The sequence below is a fragment of the Phoca vitulina genome, unplaced genomic scaffold (assembly GCF_004348235.1).
Source record: "Phoca vitulina isolate PV1807 unplaced genomic scaffold, GSC_HSeal_1.0 scaffold46, whole genome shotgun sequence".
NCBI lineage: Eukaryota > Metazoa > Chordata > Mammalia > Carnivora > Phocidae > Phoca > Phoca vitulina.
In genome coordinates, this window is record NW_022589749.1 from 8,931,148 (window position 1) to 8,948,259 (window position 17,112).

General features: G+C 46.1%; 1 protein-coding gene across 12 annotated transcripts in view; it reads right to left on the reverse strand.

The window, feature by feature from the left end:
* KDM2B (lysine demethylase 2B) overlaps window positions 1–17,112 on the reverse strand; it is a 116,941-nt gene that overhangs the window by 40,851 nt on the left and 58,978 nt on the right. For all 12 annotated transcript variants that reach the window (XM_032431345.1, XM_032431346.1, XM_032431349.1 and 9 more), the window contains one exon: window positions 5,458–5,544. In XM_032431345.1, the coding sequence (XP_032287236.1) occupies window positions 5,458–5,544 (87 nt within the window). The remainder of the gene's footprint in view (window positions 1–5,457; window positions 5,545–17,112) is intronic.

Consider the following 17,112-nt stretch of genomic DNA (forward strand, 5'->3'; position numbering starts at 1 on the left):
GTGTGTGTGTGTGTGTGTGTGTGTGTGTGTGTGTGTGTGTGTGTGTCTCACTTCCTGCCGTGGTTCCTGTGTGGCCCCATAATATCCCCGTAAGGAAGCCGATCCCTTAACTGAAAAGGGCTCTCCCATGTCCCCTATCAGGGTACTTGTTCATACCTACTCCAGTCTCTGCTCCTACACTCCAGAAAACTTGCCAATAGTTGAAATTCAAGTGGCAGCCCAGTTTGGCCACTCGAGATAACTGATTAAGAAGCACGATGCATCAACAAGCGCCCTCTCCAGAGGCCCCTGTGGCTCCGTCTCCCCTCCTTCCTCAGTTTCCCTCTCTGAGAATGACCCAGCAAGCTAGCTGGGTAGAAGTGTCTGGCTGGTGAGCAGAAGGTCAACTTGCTAATAAGGCTGAGGTCAGAGGTCGGGCCTCAAATAAGCTCAGTTCCCTTGGCTTGGTTCTAAGGTCACAGACAGGCCCCCCAAATCCTGCCACCTGGTCATAAAAGAAGTGTAGACGGATCAAAACAAATCCATCACCGTGGGTGGAAACAGCCAGTCGGGTGAATGATGACGGATGGTGGTTCAGTAGCATCTTTGATTTGAGAGACGCGGCATCAGAAATGACCTCCCGGCACCTAATCAGTTCCAGAAAAGGACTTTGTTCTCTGGGAGGCAAGGTGGGAGATCAAAGCATTTCTTGCTAATCATCATTTAACATTAATTACTTGTTAAGTAACCTGACCCAGACCCAATACCGCTCCCTACCTCGCATCCTGACAGCCTCAACGAGCACCCTTGATCTTTCAACCCAACCTGCAGCAAACTGGGAGCAAGCCGACTGCAAACCTGGGAACAGAGAGACCCCCGGTGGCCCAGGCAGTCAGTCCTTCACTTACTTCTCCTTTTCCTGTTAACTTTTTAACCCCACCAGCCAGGAAATGCAGACATAGAGTGGCGCACCCTCCCTCCCCCTCCCCTCTGCCACATTTCACTGAGTTCCTCAGATCTGGGGACTAATACCTCCCGATTCACAAGCTGTGTGACCCAAGGCGTCCCTCTCTGAGTCCCCAGTCTCAGCTGCACCCACGGAGGTAACACTCTCCACACCTCCCAGCCTCACTGTGAGGATCAAATACGATATAAAAAAGACATCTAAAGATGGGGGCATACATCTGGCGATAATTTATTTCCAGGGCTGCGTGGGTGGCCAGGGTATTCATTATTATATTATTGACATCTTTTCGTGGCTCTGAAATAATGTAGGATAAATGCTGTGCGTTGAATGGTGTTCCCCAGAGACCCCCCCACCCCCCAACCCACTGGACTACTACCAAATTCTTATGTGGAAGCCCTAACCCCCAAGACCTCAGAATGTGAGCACCTGGAGATAGTCTTTCAAGAAGTAACGAAGTTAAACTTAGGGTGGGTCCTGATTCAGCATGACCGGTGTCTTCTAAGAGATTAGGGCACAAACACACAAGAGGTCAGACCATGTGATGATACAGAGAGACAAACGGCTATCGACAAGCCCAGGAGACATATATCCTGCCAACGGACATCTTGTTCTCAGCCTTCCGGCCTCCAGAACTGTGAGAAAATGAACTTCTGTCCTTTGAGCCACGCACACAGTGTGTGGTACTTTGTTACGGCAGCTCTTGCAAACTCCTACGAGAAACTTCAAATGAGTTCGAGAAAACATAAAGTAAATGAAAAGGAAAAAGACGGGGCTAGTATGGCTCTAATCAAAAAGACGGATAATATGCGTTGGCAAAGCTGTGGGTAAATTGAAAGTCGCGCACGTTGCTGGCGGGAACGAAAAAGGCTGTAGCCGCCCTGGAAAACGGTCTGGCGGTTCTTCAAAAAGTTACACACAGTGTTACCGTGGGACCAGTCAATCCCACTCCTCGGCGCCTGCCCAGGAGACATGAAAACATGTGTCCATGTAAAAACGTGTGCACGCGTGTTCACAACACCTTTATTCACGACAGCCAAGAGGTAGGAAACAGCCCAAATGTCCCTCAACTGGCGAATGGCTAAACAAAGTGCAGTACAGACACACAGTGGAATATTATGCAGCCATGAAAAGGAATGAAGTCCTGACAGCTGCGACAATGTGGATGAAGCTTAAAAATACTATACCGAGTGAAAGAAGCCAGTCACAAAAGCTCAAGTATTGGATAATTCCATTTACATGAAATGTCCAGAGCAAGCAAATCCATAGAGAGAGAGAGAGAGAGAGAGATTAGTGGTTGCCAGGGGCTGGGGGAAGGGAAGATTTAGGGATTGGGGGTGGGGGGATTGACAGCTGATGGGATTTCTTTCAGAGGGTATGAAAATGTTCTAAAATTAGATTGTGGGATAGTTGCATAACTCTTTGAATATGCTGAATATACTAACAAGTGAGTTGTACACTTTAAGTGGGAGAATTGTACGGTAAGCACATTATATTTGTTTTATTATAAAGTGTTTAAAAAAAACCACACTGGTACCCCCAAAGTACTGTCAAATAGCAAATGTTCTCTCTTCACCCTTCACCAGCCTAAGGGCTCCAGTCTCTCCCCCACCTTCCAGATTTGACGATACCAACCACACGACCTTGTGCATAGACCAGCGCTCATACACCAATCCTCCACAAAAATCTGAGGTAAGGGCTACTCCCCCCAGGAAGGAGCCTGCTTCCCATTTCCAGCCCTTTGGAGGAAAGGGGCAGAGGCGTGATGTTTTTTGTTTTTTTAATGCCCATAAGCCTCTCGGGAGTAAACTGGAGGGTCTCGGGCACAGAGGACAGGACACATTAGTAGTCCTGAAGTGATTTCCCCCAGAGAAGCTCATTTGGACCCCTCCATTAATTCTGGGATTACACTGGGTAGTGGCAAGTTTGTTTTCTGAAAAGCCCATGTTCTGCAAACCCTAATCCCTCCCCCAGAGCAATTCCTCAGCTGGGAGGGAGGCAGGCAATGACGCAAAGCCACGGTTTCCTCTTTGGGTTCACAGCAGCCATGGGGCCTGGCTGGGCTGCTGCAAGGTGCTACCTCTGCAAGTAGTTTGTGGTCTCAGAAATGGCAGTTGCACTTACTGCCCGTGGAGGGGAAAGTGAACGTTACAACCCCACCTGCTTCCACGGATCGGGAAACTAAAGGCAGGAGCTATGAAAGTGAATCCTTCTTCATTTCTCCCATCACCTAAATTCCTCCTAAGCTTCAAAGAGAATTAGAATTTACCCACAAGTAACAGGGACCCTCTTCCCTAGCAGTTCCACATCTAGGAATATACCCTAAGAAGATAATCAAAAAGGGCGCCTGGGTGGCTCAGTTGGTTAAGCGACTGCCTTCGGCTCAGGTCATGATCCTGGAGTCCCGGGATCGAGTCCCGCATCTGGCTCCCTGCTCAGCAGGGAGTCTGCTTCTCCTTCTGACCCTCCCCCCTCTCATGCTCTCTATCTCATTCTCTCTCTCAAATAAATAAATAAAATCTTTAAAAAAAGAAGATAATCAAACAAAGGTGGATTCAATCAAAGAACATCACTGCCCAACAGAAAATATAAAGTCAGCCACGCATGTACTTTTACATTTTTTTTGTAGCCACATTTAAAGAGGCAAAAAGAAAAAGGTGAAGTTAATACTAATAATCCATCTGTCTAACCAGGAGATCCAAAATATTATCATTTCCACTAGAGTTGCCAGATGTGGCAAATAAAAATACAGGACACCCAGTTAAATTTAGATGAACGATGAATAATCTTTTCCAGCATAAGTATATCCCATGTGATACGTGGGTTATACTTAAAGTTTTACTTGTTGTTTACCTGAAAATTCACATTTAAATGGACATCCTTTTTAAAATCTGGCAACCCTAATTTCAACATGCAATCAATATAAAAAATAAATTAATGAGTAATTTTACAGTGTTCCTCTTTGCACTTTATTTTAAAAAAATAAAAAATAAATAAATGTCTCTTATAATAGCAAAAAAAAAAAAAATCAGAAAAAAATACCCATCAATGAAGAGGCTGCTTAAGTCACAACTAATGTTTAAAGAGCACTAACTACTGGTCAGTCCTTGTCCTAAGAACTTTGCATGCATTGCTCTATTTTTTTTTTTTTTCTTTTTAGTTAACCAGAAACAAATTCAACAATGCATTATCTCATCTAGTCGTCCCAACAACCAATCGAAGTAAATGCTGGTATAGCCCCTTTATACAGACGAGGAAAGCAAGGTTCAGAGAGTTTCTAGAACTTGCTCAAGAAAGTGGTGAGGCTGAGTGTGGACAGACAGGTTGATACATACATGTCCCACCCTAGCACGGACTTTGGAAGAAGACTCACCAAAACATTACTGGTTTTCTCTGGACTTTGAGGTGGACACTGGTTAACAGTTTGGTCTCTGCTGATCATCCCACCCTCGGCTCTGCCGAGTGCCCTCACAAGTGTCTTGACCTTTGTAAGCCTCAGTTTCCTCATCTGTAAAATGAGAGTCCCGAGTATCTGCCCCACAGGGTTGTTGGAGTCTAAAGAAGATAAGGGATGTGGACAACGAGGCAAAGCAACATGCTCCTGGTAAGTCCTCAGCGGACGTTACTATCATTCTCCCTAGGGTCTTTGTCCTTTCCTATTTCCTATTTGATTAGACTTTTCCAAGGTGAGCATCAATCAGGTAAAAAAAAAAAAGAGAGAGAAAAGTTACTTTTTTTTTTTAAAAGATTTTATTTATTTGACAGAGAGAGACACAGTGAGAGAGGAAACACAAGCATGGGGAGTGGGAGAGGGAGAAGCAGGCTTCCCACGGAGCAGGGAGCCCGACGCGGGACTCGATCCCAGGACCCTGGGATCATGACCTGAGCCGAAGGCAGACGCTTAACGACTGAGCCACCCAGATGCCCCGAAAAGTTACTTTCAAAAGAGAGAAAACCAGGGCACCTGGGTGGCTCAGTCGTTGGGTGTCTGCCTTCAGCTCAGGTCGTGGTCCAGGGTCCTGGGATCGAGCCCCACATCGGGCTCCCTGCTTGGCGGGGAGTCTGCTTCTCCCTCTCCCTCTGCCCCTCTCCCCTGCTCATGCTCTCTATCACATGCTCTCTAATAAATAAATAAAATCTTTAAAAAAAGAGAAAAAGAGAGAGAGAAAACAGCCCTTGAAGCATCTGGAGGAAAAAGAGAAGGAAAGAAGAAAAGAAAGGAGAGAAGGAAGAAGGGAATGAAGTCACCTAAGGATAGGGAAAGGTGAGGCATCACTCCCCCCACAGTTTTCTGAGTGACCACCAGGGGGCACTGCCTGCAGTTCCCACAGCTAGGGAAAATGATCCCTTTCAAAAAAACAAAAACTTGCAATAGACAAATCACCAAAATCATTCCTCTTAACTGGGGTGCCCTCTGCCAGGAGTCCCCACTGAAAAGCTGCCAACATTCATCTTACAGGAGATGTGAGAGGCAGTGGGAATGGTCTCCCAGCTGCAGGCAATCTGCGTCTTACCTTTGGAGTCTTCTTTGGCCAAGTGACTACAGGGACCCCAGTGATGGCCAGACTGGGGTCATCATCCGCATGCTCCTTCAGGACATTCTGTGGCCAAACAAAGGAGCCATATTAGCCCAGAGTAGAGGGGAGGCCCCTGAAGGGGGCTAAGACTGGATCTAACCCAATAAAAGTCAGCCCTCTACTAAGTCGACCACCACCCACACACTCAGTAGAAACCAAGTCACCAGGGTTCCTCAGAGGCCACAAGACATGCAATATCCCCCTTTCCAAAAAAATTTTTAAAAAGCAAATCACACACCTCCCTATGACTTCCATGAATGTATCGCTCACTGATCATATTTATGAATCCAAACATTTGTCTAGAGTGCTATGGACTCTCACGCACACAATCTCATTCAGTCCTTACCAAGTACCCCGGGAGTGGGCTGGCCAGTGCACTAAGATGCTCTAATGTACATAAACTCAACTACGTATGCAGAGGAACAAAACCAAAACCAGCCACGAGGTCTTGACACCTGTGAGACCTCTTTTCTTCCATCAGCCAGCAAGCTATGTGTATTCTAATCTTGGTGTGTAAAGACATGTCATTGTTTATTACAACATGGGCCATAAACACAAGTAGATTCTTAATCTGGTTTGACCAAGGATGGAGTCATCTGACCAAATGCTAGCAGAAAAGTGGGCTGTGATAGACGTACTCCCGGGCTGAGCAAGGGTCTCCCACATGGCGCACTGTGTTCACATCTCTCTGTGGGTGGTCTGAAGGCTTTTCAAGGGTAATTCTGACTCTACCAGATTTTGGCCTTATGTGGAGGCTCATTTTAGAACCTCAACCAGGTGTAAGATGCTACTCCTCTGAATTATCCCTGAATTAGAGGTGAGGCAATCAAGGCTCAGAAAGATTCAAGAGGACTTGGGTGCTGCCCCAGACCAGGAGGGCAGAGCCCCCAAACCCCACTCTTCAGCACCAGACTTCCCACCCCATGACCACTTCACACGTGGGTTTTTTTGGTTGCATCCACAGCATGCCATGAAAAAGCATTTAGGGACAGATCTGTCACTGGCCTATTCTGACCCTGACCGTTAATTTTTGGATTGTACAAAAACATTCCTGCAGGGACATTTAAAAACAGAGAAAGCTACACAGTAGAACTTAACAGGAAGAGCAAAAGAGCTCAAAACAGAAATATAGGTAAAGATTATTTTAACTCCCTTTCCCTAATCTATTCACCGGAAATAAATCCAACTCACTTCTAATTTGTTCTATTGTCTCAGTTTTCTCAACATCCTGTGATTGCCAGATTTTTCAAGATGTGCCTATTACACCAAATCCACCTGTGGAACTCTATTCTGCCCATGGGAGGTGGCAAACAGGACAGTGATCAAGGGTCAAACTCGGGGCTGTCTGGCTTCAATTCTCAGCCCATACAGCTCTGTCCAAGTCCAGCATCAATGTCACTGATTTATAAATGCTGTTTATAAATATCTTGGTTCACTGCTATATCCCTCGCACAATGACTAACCTACAGTAAGCCTCCAGTAAATAACTTTAAAAAAATAAATAAAGCCACAAATCCCCAAAGAGGGACTTTCTACAAAATCCCTGACTAGTACTCCTCAAATCTGTCAAGGTCAACAAAACCAAAAAAAAAAAAAAAAAGTCTGAGAAACTGTCACAGCCAAGAGGAGCCCAAGGAGACATGACAAATACATAAATAGTGCTATCCTGGGTGGGATCCTGAAATACATCTAAGACACTTGGAAAAAACTAAGGAAATGTGAATAAACTCTAGACTTTAGTTAGTAATAATGTATCAATGTTGGTTTAATTGTAACCAATGTATTCCACTAATACACCATGTTAATCCTAGGGGAAAGGGGGGCGTGTGTACGTGGAAACTGTAGTATCTGCTGAATTTTTCTGTCAATCTAACACCATTCTCAAACATAAAGTCCTATCATAAAAAGCAATTTTTTTTAAGTAGGCTCCACGCCCAGCGTGAAGCTCAACGTGGGGCTTGAACTCACAATCCCAAGATCAAGAACTGAGCTGAGATCAAGAGTCAGATGCTCAACCGACTGAGCCACCCAGGCGTCCCCTAAAATGCCAATCAGACAGCAGTAACAGCTACCATAAAGGAAAACGGGATTATTAGGCTGCCAATTTTTCTAACACATATGCAGCATATTTAACAAGAAATATAACAGAAGGAGACCAAGAATACAAGCATGATTCAGCTCTGGTGTGGACTTCACATGGGGCATGAAAGAGGCTATCGAAGGTTGGGGATAGTGGCAACGATCCGTGCCTGGGGGAGGAGTGTTTCATCACTCACATTGTTTAGAACTGCCAGTTCCCAATGACGATAAAAAGTAGACCAATTTTTTTTTTTTTTATCAGTTTTGGTTTTGAATTAAATGGACCCCAGACATTACACCCGTTAGTGGGTCATTCCCACTTGGTCCACCACCCCGGGTGGATAGGACTGGATAGGTGAGAGGTGAAATGGAACCATCAGGAGGCAGGCACCACATATTTTGTTGAATGAATGTACAAGAGTAGGATGTATTGAGTATTTGCTCTGGGCTGGGCATCGTAATAAATACGCCATATCCACTCTCTCATCCAACACTCTTGACCACACTGTGAGAAGGACCACCATCATTTCCAGATGAGAATACCCGAGCTTAGGGGGTAAGGGAACTGTCCAAGACCACTCAGCCAGGAAGGGGTAGAGACCCCTCCACTCCACAACCTGTGCTCTAACCACGGTAATACTCAACCTATCCTTCAAGAAGACAGGGGGCCACGTTCCTAGTAGCATGACTCACAGCAGCCAAAGGACACTTGGAAACAACCCAAGGGTCCATCAGTGGGTGGATGGATAAATAATACGTGGTCTAGCCACACAATAGAATATTATTCAGCCCAAAAAAGGAAGGAAATCGTGACACTGCTGTAATATGGATGAAACATGAGGTGCCTAAAGTAGTCAGATTCATACAAGCATAAAACAGAGTGCTGGCTGCCAGGGCTCAGGGAGGGAGAAGCAGGGAGGTGTTTAATGCATGGTGCTGGTGGCCGCACAGAGTGTGAACACACCTCATGCCACTGAACGGGACACTTAAAAAAAAAGGTTAAAATGATAAATTTTATGTGACATGATTTACCACAATTTTTAATTTTTTTTTTTTTTTTAGTGTTTTATTTTTATTTAAGTAGTCTCTACACCCAACATGGGGCTCAAACTCATGACCCTGAGATCAAGAGTCGTGTGCTCTTCCGACTGAGCCGGCCAGGTGCCCTGCCCCTACCACGATTTTTTAAAAAGGGAGGAGAGAGTGGGGCAAAGCAGTCCCTCCCTAAGGACTGGAATCAGAGGTTCTAGAAAGTACACACAGGAGACCTCACTAGTTAAGCTATTACTGTTATGCCTGTGACAACACTGGTTCTAGAGTCAGAAGACCTGGGTTCAAGTTCTACAACTTGCAGACAGTATGACCTTGAGGAAGCCACAGCTTTGAACAGTGATATCTACCCTTGACTTTCCATGAAGTGAGATGTGATTTTACTACCATTCTTAGGAGCATTTGTTGAATGCTCGCTCTGGACTAATCCTCTCTGAGGAATAGGGCTGATTCTCCTCCTTTCTCCCCAGAAGCAGAAACTAAAGTTCAGAGGGGCTAAGTGACTTGCCCAAGGTCACACAGCAGGGAGGTGACCGAACCTGACACTGACCAGGTCCATCTGACTACAAGCCCAGGGAGTAACACTGGGTGATAAAGCCTCAGGAAACCATTCCAGCAACCTCTGGAGCTGACCTATACCCCATTATTAAAAAAATACAACACCTAGGAGACAATCTGGGCTCACATTCACCATCTGATTAACAAATACAGAAGTGAGTCATGCTCACCTCTTCCTTGCAAGACAGAGAACTTATTCAGCCACTAACTTCTCTACAAAGCATTTTTCAAACTTTGCCCCAATCACGGAAGGAAGACACACATGTGCCCAACGTGGGCCTGCACAAGCACAAAATTTTGTTGATGTTTCATGGTTCTTAACAATCCATATGAATTTCACACCCTCTTCTACAATACAGCAGGGTTTTCTGTTGTTGTTGTTTTTTTTTTTTTATTTTTTTAAAGACTTTATTTATTTATTTGAGACAGAATGAGAGAGAGAGACAGAGCACATGAGAGGGGGGAGGGTCAGAGGGAGAAGCAGACTCCCTGCCGAGCAGGGAGCCCGATGCGGGACTCGATCCAGGGACTCCAGGATCATGACCTGAGCCGAAGGCAGTCGCCCAACCAACTGAGCCACCCAGGCGCCCTGTTGTTGTTTTTTTTAAATAATGTTTCCCTACCCCCAAAAACAGCATTAAAAAATATATATATATATATATATTTCTTTTTTTTCGAGGAAGATGCTCTGTGTTTAGGCAAAACCTTTCAATTCACATATATCTGTATCTAGATATCTTATATAAATATAGACAGATCTATCTTACCATATGATGGGAGCAGGGGAGCCCATCACTTCCACGGGACTTCCTGCCCTCTTACCCAATCTCAAACTCCAGGTTGGGGTGACAAACTCAAATGCTTCTAGGAACCGAGCAGATAAAATGCAAGATATCGACAGACTAGAGCCCTAGAGAGTGGTGTGCCCTAAGGCACACTGGACGCCACGGGCCGGTTTAGAGAGGGCAAATGTTACTCAGTTCCAAACCACTAACCTCTTGTGGAAATAAAAGCCCCACCTGATCTCTGATTTTTTCAGAAGAAATCAAAGATCCAGAGTTTTATTTGAAATTGCTTAAATGCTGGCAACTGATTGAAAAATTAAAAAAAACAAAACCCCAAAAACGAAAATGAAAAAACGACTGTGAGCCAACCAGTACAGAGGCCAGTCTGGGCCACGGGCCACCAGTATATAAACACTACTCTGCGTAAGATTGAAAATAACGTCCACTCGCCTTGGTTTTCCTGGAGTTTCTGAACTGTCTCAAAATTTCCTGTCATTTCAATATCAAAGCTGGAGTCCGTAACTCACAAGCAAGGTGAGGTCTCTGTGGAGGAATGTCTGGTTACAAAAAGCTATTACTGAAGGTGTAGTATTATCAATAATAAACACATTAGTAATGATAAATAATAATTAAAAATTAATAGAGGGGGCGCCTGGGTGGCTCCGTCGGATAAGAGTCCAACTCTTGATCTCAGTTCAGGTCATGATCTCAGGGTCATGAGTTCAAGCCTCGCTCCAAGCTGGGCGTGGAGCCTACTTAAAAAAAAAGTCATTTAAAAATAACTAAATAAAAATGAAAATCAAGAGAGACCTCCCCAAGGACCCTGGAGTGTGCATCTCCCACACACACTCCCGGCGGAAAACAGTTCCCCTCCACGGCCCTCGGTGGCCACCAGGAGGTGCTCGGGGTTCTGACCCTCAGGGAAGTATTTTCATTTGTGACAGGTTACAGGAAGAGATTATTCTAATTGGGGATTGTCTCTGAGAAATAAACTGTGCTGAAGAGAACCACGTCACTGGCATCCCTAGGCTCTGCCAGAATTTATACCCTTCCTGCGGGGGCTCTTGGAAGCAGAGACTAGGAAGCCTGGGTGTCAGGACCAGCCCCTCAGCCCATCATAGGTTACACCCTATGAACCTTCTGAGTAGGAGAGCCCAGGGCAAGCTTTCTAAAACGGAAAGATTGGGGCCACCAGGCCCTTTCTGCTGGGACCTGCCCTGCTTCTGACCCGACAAGATCACCACAGACAACGAATGTGCTGGGCCTCTGTTTCCTGTTATGCCAACTCTCTTAGTGGGCTTAACCAGCTAACAATGGATTCAGGCCCCACTGCTCCGTAGGGTGGGGTGTTAATTGATGATGATAAAGCAGAGGCAGGCATCAAGAATCCCTAACCATCAACCAAACCAAAGGTAAAGGAGGGTAACAAGGGTCGGAACAGCTCAGACCACTGCTCTGGGAACCCAGCAGACTGAGGGGTCCTCCCCTTGCCACAGGCAACTGGGGGTCAATGCCCCTTGGGCCTCCCAAGATCCCTGCCTCCGCCCCAGCCCAACCATCTTGTGCCCGCCTGTAAAAACCCACCTGCACTGGGTTGAACCGTATCTCTCAAGTAGGTATGTTCAAATCCTAATCCCTGGTACCTATGAATGTGACCTTACTTGGGAAAAGGTTCTTTGCGGATGTAATTCGTTAAGGATATCCAGATGAAATTATCCTGGATTTAGGGTGCACCCCAAATCCAGTGACTGGTGTCTTTTTTTTTTTTTTTTTAAGATTGATTTATTTATTGGACAGAGAGAGCACACGCGCGCTTGCACGGAGCTGGGGGGGAGGAGGGGGAACACCGGGGAGGAGGGAGAGGGAGAGTCCCAAGCAGATTCCGAACTCAGCTCGGAACCCAAGGCGGGACTCAGTCTCACAACGCTGAGATCATGACCTGAGCCGAAACCAAGAGTCAGATGCTTAACTGACTGCACCACTCAGATGCCCCATGACTGGTGTCTTTCTAAGAGAAAGAAGAGGGGGATTTGAACAGAGACACCAGGAAGAAGGCCCTGAGAGGGCAGAGGCAGAGAGTGTAGTGATGCAGCCACAAGCCAAGAAACACCAGGAATCACTAGAAGCTGGAAGGATAAGGAAGAACCCCCCCTGGAGCCTTCCCAGGGGGCACACCGGACTGGGAGAGAGTAAGTTTCTGTTGTTTCAGGCCACGGAGTTTGTAGTCATTTGTCATGGTCTGTGGCAACCAACAGCCTACACGAGCCACAGCGCGCCGTGGTTAGAAGCCTATTAGCTACACGATTTGGGCAAGTCACCACGCCTCTCTAAGTCTCAGTTTCTCCATCTAGGAAATGGGATGATAAGAGTCCCCCACCACGCCAGCTTGTGGCGAGAATCATAATGCATGGAAAGCACTTGGTCTGTGGTAAATGCTCAACGACTGTTGGCCAATCTCTTAATTGGCTTCTGTCATATTTCCTGCTGGAATACCTTGTCCCTGTCCTCTGTTTGCAGAACTCAACCACTTCAGAAGTTCTAAGCACAGGGAAATTGAAAAGTTTATTTAGTTGGAAGGGCGGTCTAAACGCTGACTTAGCTACATAACGAGAAGGGATAATAAGGTGATTCAGGAGCCCACAACTTAATTTTAGGCCAAAAAAAAGTCCCAAGGGACACGGATCGACGTACCCATTTTTCAGGTCCAGGGTTTGCCCAGATGTCTGGAACTCGGGTATCTGGCCCTTTGCTGTTCTCCTTCGATCCCTGAGGTGGTAGAGGCAGAGAACTGGGAGCACCCGTGGCTTGTTTTATTATCACGCCGGGAGCTCGTTCGGTGAGAGGCCTGTCTCATCCATCCTTCTTATCAACCCTCTATCCCCTCACTGCCCAACCAAAATACCAGACACAGAGCTCAGGATGACACCCAGCCCCCAGCAAGAGAGCCTGAGCAACTACTGAAGGCTGGCCCCCAAGCCCAGCTGAATCTGATTATGCCATTCTCTGGGCTCTGGGTCATCTTTCAGGTGGGAGCAAGCCAGGCTTCCTGCTTCTTGGCTCCTCTGAAGCAGGTGGGGAGGGGAGAGGGGAGGAGTGAATTAGAGTCATCAGTGCCAGAGGCCTGGGCCCTACGCCTGACTATTTTGCAAAACCAGCAAGGCGCCAGTGCTTAAACAAGCCGGTGTGTTCTGGGGTCGGGACTGATGATCCCGAGAGAGTAAAGCTGTACACACACCTTCCACGGTGTTGGGTTTCACAGACTTTCACACTTGACCTTAAATGGGCCTGTGTTCATTCCTCGGTGTCTGAAATAATAATAATAATAATAATAAAAAATCAGCTCTAGGTTACGAGCACTTCAAGGCCCCATGCTAAGTAAGGCTTGATGCATGTTGCCTCACTGAATTTGATGAGGCACGTGTTCTTTCTCCATTGTATCACTTTCCCCAAGAGCATTCGGCTGCTTAATGGATGGCTCCTGGGAGTCAGCCTGACTCCAGAAACTTTGGTCTTAAAAGATAATACCTGTTTGGATAATGTACTCCTCATTTAGGATTATTTTCTTTGCTCTTATATTTGGGTTTTCATGAAAGAACAATACAACTGATTTCTTTCTTTAGTGTCAAATATAGGGGCGCCCGGGTGGCTCAGTCGTTTAAGCATCTGCCTTCAGCTCAGGTCATGATCCCAGGATCCCAGGATGGAGCCCCGAGTCGGGCTCCCTGCTCCGCGGGAAGCCTGCTTCTCCCTCTCCCACTCCCGCTGCTTGTGTTCCCTCTCTAGCTGTCTCTCTCTGTGTCAAATAAATAAATAAATAAACTCTTAAAAAAAATTTTAATGTCAAATATATATATAAAACACCTGAAAACAATGGCCCCTCGCTGCCTCTTCCAGCCCCCAATTCCAGAGAGTCCCACAGTTCTGCGCAATAAGAAAGGTGGCTGTCTGGGGCACCTGGGTGGCTCAGTTGTTAAGCGGCTGCCTTCAGCTCAGGTCATGATCCCAGGGTCCTGGGATCGAGCCCCGCATTGGGCTCCCTGCTCGGCGGGAGGCCTGCTTCTCCCTCTCCCACTCCCCCTGCTTGTGTTCCCTCTCTCGTGTCTCTCTCTGTCAAATAAATAAATAAAATCTTTAAAAAAAAAAAGAAAAGAAAAAAAAGAAAGGTGGCTATCTGCTGTGAGCCGGCATGCTCATCCCAAGCTGACACTCTGGCAACCAGGAGGGCATGGCCTCGTGGGAAAGAGAGCCTGGCATTATTTTAATTAACAATGACCACTGCAGAATCACCTTGCAGGGTATCCGACAAAGACTCTCCTACCGACAACCTCAGTGGTCACGACCCACTTAGACCCAAACCCTTCACAACCCTGCCAGGCATTTTCAAGTCGTCTACAGTCGATATGAGGAGTAGGCCTGCCCCCAGGAGCCACCCGCCTCCTTTCTTCCCATCAGGAGCCACAACTCTCTCCCTGAGTTCTAATAGAAAGCACAGATTCTTCTAGAAGGAACAGCATGCAGGGCTACTCCCATCTTACTGTTGCCAATCCAAGAAGGAAAAAAGATGATGATGCATTGGGTTGAATAGTGTGCCCCTCAAAATTCATGGGTGAAACCTCAGAATGTGACCTTATTGGGAAATGAGGTCTTTGCAGATGTAACCATGTTAGGACCCGGTCATAGTGGATTAGGGTGGGCCCTAATCCAATGACGGCTGTCCTTATGAGAAGATGACATACACAAAAGGTGAACAACCGTGTGAACGTGCAGGCAGAGATTGAAGTGATGGAGCTACGAGCCAAGGAATGCCAAAGACTGCTGGCAACTGCAAGAAGCTGGAAAAGACAAGGAAGGATCCTTCCTCCCCTAGAGCCTTCAGAGCAAGCATGGCCTTGATTTCAGACCTCCGGCCTCCAGAACAGTGAGAAAATAAGTTTCTGTTGTTTTAAGCCAGTCTGTGGCTCTTCGTTATGGCAGCCCTAAGAAACTTACACAGATGATGATCATTAACCTGGAGGAGGGCTGGGGGGGAGCTGAGAGGTGGGGACAGAGCTTGGGAAGGGTGGGAAGCCGGGCAAAGCCAGCCTGGCTCTCCTTTGACTGTTTACCTAAGAATATCTAATTTTTCTCCAAGGGTTTACTAGGAGTGCTAGGTGTTCATTACCTCACTGTCCCTCAAAATAATCCAATGACGCAGATCCCTGTTATTATCCCCATTTTACCAGGAAGACACTCAGGTTTCAATGGGTTAAGCACTTCAGAACGGCCAAGGGACTATAGAATCTGGTCCCCAGAAAGATAAAGCACAGCTAGTCCAATACCCCTGTTTCACCTGCAGGTAAACAGAAAGGTACAGTGACTTGACCACACAGCAAGCAGCAAAGAATGGAAACCAGAAACTGAATTCAAGGGTCTCATGTCCTGATTTCTTATCCTTTCCATAGGTACAGGATCCTGCACTGTCAGCACAAGAAGTGTCTTGAAAGAAGGAAGTCACTTAAGGTATCTCAGTCCCAAATCCCAAGAGTTTCACAAAGACAGGGAAAGGAAATGGCGTTCTTTCTTTTCTTTTTTTTTAAGATTTTATTTTATTTTTTTTTAAAGATTTTATTTATTTATTTGACAGAGAGACACAGCGAGAGAGGGAACACAAGCAGGGGGAGTGGGAGAGGGAGAAGCAGGCTTCCCGCGGAGCAGGGAGCCCGATGCGGGGCTCGATCCCAGGACCCTGGGGTCATGACCTGAGCCGAAGGCAGACGCTTAATGACTGAGCCACCCAGGCGCCCTAAGATTTTATTTCTTTAGAGAGGGAGTGCAACTGAGCAGGGGCAGGGGCAGAGGGAGAGGGAGAGAGAGAATCCCAAGCAGACTCCGTCCTGAGCCTGGAGCCAGATGTGGGGCTCAACCTCACGACCCTGAGATCACGACCTGAGCCAAAATCAAAAGTTGGATGCTTAACCAACTGAGCCACCCAGGCACCCCAGAAATGACTTTCTTAGTTGGATTTTTACAAGATGCTGGAATCTCACTTCTTTTCACAAAATAAATTAAGTAGGGTGGTCCTTTTGGTTTGAATCTAAATCCAGACCCCTCAAGGCAAGTTTCCAAGGTACAAACGAGCTCTCTCGGACCTGCTGAAACCACAGGGTCATGGGAAGGACAAACTCAACTTTCAAAAGTTCTGCCCACAAAAAGGATGAGCTATACCCACAGGAAGGCACAAAAGAGAAAGCTTTAAGGGACAGAAGCAAGTTGCAAAACATGACCATCTAATTTTTTTCAAAATTATGTATAGGTGGGGGTGAGGGGAAAGCTCCAGAATTATGTTCAGCAGATGAGTAGCAGGGTTACCTCCAGGGGGGAGAACTGAGGAGAGGGACATTTTCTAGACTCTAGCCTCTAATGTTTAATTTTTTTTTTACATTGATCATGTAACATTGTAACACTTGGAACTTTTACAGAGAAGAAATATCCAGAGTGGATAAACCTATAAAGACAGAAAGCAGGGGTGCCTGGGTGGCTCAGCAGGTTAAGCATCTGCCTTCAGTTCAGGTCATGATCTCGGGTCCTGGGATCGAACTCCACATTGGGCTCCCTGCTCAGTGGGGAACCTACTTCTCCCTCTCCTTCTGCCACTCCCCCCTACTTGTACCTTCTCTGTCACATAAATAAAATCTTAAAAAAACAAAAACAAAAACAGCAGACGGTGGGGGCAGAAATGGGGAGTGACCACTAGTGGGGACAGGGTTCTGTCTGGGGTGATGAAAATGTTCTGAACCACACAGAAGTGGTGGTTGCACAATATTGTGAATGTATTTAAAGTCACTAAACTGCACTTTAGGATTGGGGAACCTGGCTGGCTCAGTCGGCAGAACACGTTAATCACAGGGGTTGTAAGGTTAAGCCCCACAGTGGGGATAGAGATTACTTAAAAATAAAAAAAATTTAAAAATCTCAAAAAAAATTTTTTTGATAAAATAAAATGGTTAAAATGGTAAATTCTTGAAGACTCTTAAAGATTCTAAAGTGGTGATCTAGTAAGTAAAAAAAAATTTTTAAGGCAAAATGGTGTTATGTCCATTTTACCACATTTAAAAAAATACACTACAAATGAGAGAAAAAA